This window comes from Cyprinodon variegatus, unplaced genomic scaffold, assembly GCF_000732505.1.
Source record: "Cyprinodon variegatus isolate N-32 unplaced genomic scaffold, C_variegatus-1.0 Scaffold1821, whole genome shotgun sequence".
Lineage (NCBI taxonomy): Eukaryota > Metazoa > Chordata > Actinopteri > Cyprinodontiformes > Cyprinodontidae > Cyprinodon > Cyprinodon variegatus.
In genome coordinates, this window is record NW_015152274.1 from 53109 (window position 1) to 58134 (window position 5026).

The window sequence follows — 5026 nt, forward strand, 5'->3', positions numbered from 1 at the left end:
TTCGCCCCTTCCCAAAATTACATCAACGGAAGGTTTCCAGATGGATATGCGGAGCAAATCCATCTGGCGGAGTCAGGTTACGATTTTCCAGCCGAACGAGAATTTTTGTTCGATCGGGCCAACTTTCAGCCTGATCGTGCTTTGTGTAGTGTACATGCAGTGCAAACTTTGGTAGCATCAGTTTAGCATTTTATCCCATTGAGCACAGCCAGCGACGTGACATTAAAAATCCAACAATAAACCAAGATATGAGTAGCTGCGGAGCCGAGTGGTTTTTGGTCGTAGCATCTTGGTGTTGGGTATCACCGTGTGAGCTTTTTTACAGGGTTGAAAGAATTTGTAACTAACTTAATGCTTTTTAATGTTCTTTTAATGTTCTCAGGAATAATTTCAATGTGAACAACAAGTACCCATGACTCTCATATATACACGGCAGAATCCTTCATCTTTGCCGTCGACAGGCTGTAGCCATGTCTCCAGCTACTTTTGTTGCAATTAGCATTTTCCTCATTCTCTAGCTTCTTCTCCGCGTCGAGCTTCTTTTCTGAACATACGGCTTTAAGATCAACCGGAAGCAGTTCCATGCAAATATATTGTGATATATCTGACAAAATTGTTTTTATAAACCTTTTTTTTTTTTTATAAAGAATTTTAAATGCCACAATAATGAGACTTAATGAATTCCAATGCCAATTCAGGCCTAAATTTAAAAAGTGATAATTTAATGACCGGCTGAAACCCTGTTTTAAACCCTGCAGTTTCGTCATACAGTGTGATCTGTAGCTGCGTCCAATGATTGAAAAAATTCGTACAGTGTATGCCCGGAACGCCATATTCTCTATGATCTCCCTTCAAGACCATAATTTAATCCTCTTTAAGCCCAAGATCATCCTTCCACTGGCAGATCAGCTTATTTACCTGCTCAAATTAAGGGAAAATACACCGATTAGAGAAATCTTTCTTCCTTTGAAATCAGTTTTTGCAGTGAGGAACAAGGAAGCAGCCAGAACAGCAGAACAGCATCACAGCTGATAGTTGGGCATATCAAGATGTTCCATTTGGTAGCAAATTATGACAAGGCATCCAACCAAACACCACGTTGACTGAAAACTCCCCGGCCCTAAGAGGAAAAACGCTCCCAGAGCTCTAAAGCATCACACTAAGAATAGTGTTGCTGATGTGTTAAGATATTTAGAAGCTTTCATTTTCCTTTCAATCATGAGCTAAATAAACTAAAGCTAATTAAACAATTATGCTAAGCTAATGCCGTTGGGACTTCAAAATCTAGCTGCTACATGTTGTTTGTTCTGAACACTTGATGCTAACTTTTAGCTTCAAACTTTCCTTCCTGAAGTCTGTTCTGTTTTGGTGGCTACATTGTTTAGCTCCTTGTTCTCAGTAAAAATCTGTGGATCTGTGCCTGTCTCACAAACACCTCACAGCTAACTCGCCAACGCTAACGCAGGTTAGCGTTACAGAACTGCCCAACGTTAGCATTGACTGGCTGCGTAACTGAGAAAGCGTTGCTAAGCTAAATTTATTGGCTTATCTTGAGACTTTGTGTGTCGCTTTAAAAACCTGTTGATGAAGAAAAAGACTTTCTATGAAGTCGTGAATGTTTCCTTCTTAAACAGCGTGCCACCAAGGAGGTTTAAATAATCAAAGTAGGGAGCATTTGAAAGAAAACAGCACAACAAATTCCTGCAAACAAAGTAGTCGTCCGTCTCTATTGACGTTTTTAAGACCTTTTTTGACATTGTCGATTCACAGAATAAGTCATGAAACATCAGGGTTCTACCCTTGTCTTCAGAAGTAGATAATAAAATGAAATCCTTGCGTGATTCTTTCAGACAAAGAGACCAAACGTCCACAGTAATCTGGGGTTCTAGTTTTCACTAATTAGCTTCGTTGTTAGGCTACATGACCCCAATCCACTGGCAAAAGGATAAAGCTGGTCACCCTACAACAGCTCCAATCATAGGCTACGTTCACACTGCAGGCCCTTAAGGCTCAATTCCGATTTTTTGGGGGGGAAATTCGATTTTTTTGCGTTGCGTTTCACATTTCCAAATATATGCGAGGTGTATGTGATCTGCTGTCTGAACTGAATTGATACGCAAGTGTCCCGCATGTGCAGTAGAGAACGTAGTGACATCACAAGCAAATGTTCTCCGTGTTAACGGAAGAAAACATGGATGGTAGTCCTGGAGCGCATCCAGCGATCTTTCCCAACCTTAAAGTCGCAGGGAAACGGACGTTCCAACCGTTGCATTTCCGAATTCTTCCGAGTTGTGCACGACTTTACACGAGTGAATAAAGTGAATGATTGGTCATTTATCAAGCGGGAAGAATTGTTGTGGCGGGAAATATTGCCACAACAATTGCTACTTGGTCCCAATTGGAAATTCCATTGGGACCAAGTAGCACTAAATTGGTGACTTAGAAACGACGCTGTCAAGGAACGCTATGGACAGCGGAAACATGCAAGAGGAGGAGAGTTTAGTGTCGGAATGTCGTGGACGAGTCTCCTCCGTCATCCATTTTTTATTTAGCTGCCATTATCATTATTAGCTGCAACATATGAATCAAGATTTGATTGAATTTAGGTGTTTTTTAAACAGATATTTTCTAGATTTTGGGTGAATATCATCTAAAGAGTACATTTATATAAATGTTTGAGCCATAATGATTTGATATTTACATATGATTTCTCTAGGACTTTAATGCTCAATTCCGATTTTTTTTAAGAAATCAGATTTTCTTGCTTTGCCTTTCACATTGCCAAATATATGCGACTTTTATGTGATCTCCTGTGTGGACTGCATTCATACAACGCAAGTCCCGCATGTGCAGTAGAGCAAACGTGTCCTGTGGTAACGGAAGTAAACATGGCGCGCATCTAGCGATATTTCCCAACCTTAAAAACACAATCTTTTCAATACAGTTAAACATCAATACACTTTCCGCATTATCGTCCGCCATGGGTGTTGTTTTGTTTTTTTTCCCGCTTCTGCGTAGCAAGATGCAAAATAGTGACCTTTGTCGGGTATTAATGGCGTACAGGTCGGATAAATGCGACCTGGCTGTTTAGCCACAGGTCGCATTTAAAAATAGATTTGTATCGGATTGAGGACCACATGGCCAAGTGGCCTGGATCGCAATGGAAAAAATCTGATCCGAGTTGTTCAGACTGTCATGAAAAGATCAGATACATGTCGCATATGGGCAAAAATAAAAAAAATTGGATTTGGGTCACTTAAGGCTACTGTGTGAACGTATCCATAGAAACCACCCCGAACACCACAGGCCTCAGGCTGCTGAACACCAAACATATGGAAAGGGGAACCAAACCTCGGCTGGTAAAGCATGGCATTGGCACAAGACGTGCTGTAAACTATCCCAAAGCAGCTTTCCTCAAAAAAAAAACACAAAAAAAAAAAAAACAACAAAAGATCCAGCAGAACTTTATCTTTCCCTCTGCGTCAGCTCGCATGGTTAAAGGAGCGCGAACAAACCGACCAAATAGGTTCTCATCTTTTAAAAAAACTCTGCTTTTGTCAAGAAGTGTTTGATTGCGGAAGCTTCCATATTCCGATGCCGTCATTTGTGTTTTAATCAGGGAACCCCTTAGATTGCTAAATTGGCACTCAAGTTCGAAAATGAGCGCAAACGCTAATTCTCTTTTGGGTTTCGTTGCTGTTTTTCTTTGGAAATCACTGTTATTTAATTAATTAACCAGGAAGCAGCGCCCACCATCACTGCCGCCTTTACAGAACCCTCGTACCTGACTCTGCCACCTCAGCAATGTCCACCCCTTGCTCTTGTGCCATGAAGCCCAGGACGGAAAATATTGCGAAGCCAGACACAAAACTGGTACCACTGTTGAGGGCTCCCAGCAGCAAACAGTCCCTATGTCACACATATGTCATGAGGAGGATTTGTTAATGAACACACAAGGATCCCGTGACACCCCCCTCCCCCACACCCACTCTCTCCCCTACCACACCACACCCCACCCTCCCCCTGAAAACTGACGACTCACCTGTAGCAGTTGTATTTGTACTTGTTGTAGCTCCCCAAAGACGTCATGGCGCCCAAACAGATGGCGTAAGAGAAGAATATTTGAGTGCCGGCGTCGATCCACACCTGCCGTTTAAGGAGAGAGGGACGGAGAGGCTGAGGCCTGCTGATAAGGAGCCGCCTGCTAACTACATGCTGCTGTTTGGCTTTTCTGCTCAATTCAAAATTTTGAATTGAAAAATCGTTTTGAATTGGAAAAAGCTTCCTGGATGGGAAGCGAAACAGCTTCAAACTTGGAATCAAAGTCCAGTGGATTGTTTAACTTTTTTGGAATGACTGAGAATCTTCACCAGCATACTTCTTCATTAAACAAGAATTTTATGATTATTTCACAAGGATTGCATCTATAAAATACCGGGTTATAACTCCAATAATGAAAAATTTTAATAACTTTAGTTGATTAAAATATCCTAGTATCTAAATTTCTCTGAAAAAACTTCATTGACATTCAGTTGAACCCAGAATAAAACACAGAACATGCGTCGTCCAACTAGGAAGTTCTCAGTAAATTAGTAAAGAGGCATTCATAAAACAAAGGGCAGAACCTACCTCTGGGTCTTTGAGGCGTTCAAGGTCAGGGTACAGGTAGAACTTGATGCCCTGAGAAGCACCTGGCAGAGTTACGCCACGGATCAACAGGACGATAAGCATGACGAATGGGAACGTGGCCGTGATGTAAACCACCTGAGGCAGAACAAACAGACGAGCAGAAGCATGAATACTGAACGCACCTCTCAGCTTTCGAAGTGACTGCAACATCGCTGTCCCAGTATATCTGGTTCCATTACAGATGTTCGTTTTTTTCCAAAAAAAAGGTTTTGTTTTTTTATTAGAATCTGTTACTTAAAGCTACAGTGTGTAACTTTTAGCGACATCTAGCGGTCAGACTGCAGACTGCAGCAACATGAACATCTCCCCCCCACCGCTTCGCCTCCCAAACAGTACG

General features: G+C 41.7%; 1 protein-coding gene across 1 annotated transcript in view; it reads right to left on the minus strand.

Moving 5' to 3' along the window:
* Positions 1 to 5026, minus strand: part of LOC107104625 (sodium- and chloride-dependent taurine transporter-like) — a 36753-nt gene that overhangs the window by 8455 nt on the left and 23272 nt on the right. Inside the window, exons 7-9 of the mRNA XM_015404665.1 lie at positions 4630 to 4764; positions 4043 to 4146; positions 3785 to 3909 (exon numbers count right to left, since the gene is read on the minus strand). Coding sequence (XP_015260151.1) covers positions 3785 to 3909; positions 4043 to 4146; positions 4630 to 4764 — 364 coding nt within the window. The remainder of the gene's footprint in view (positions 1 to 3784; positions 3910 to 4042; positions 4147 to 4629; positions 4765 to 5026) is intronic.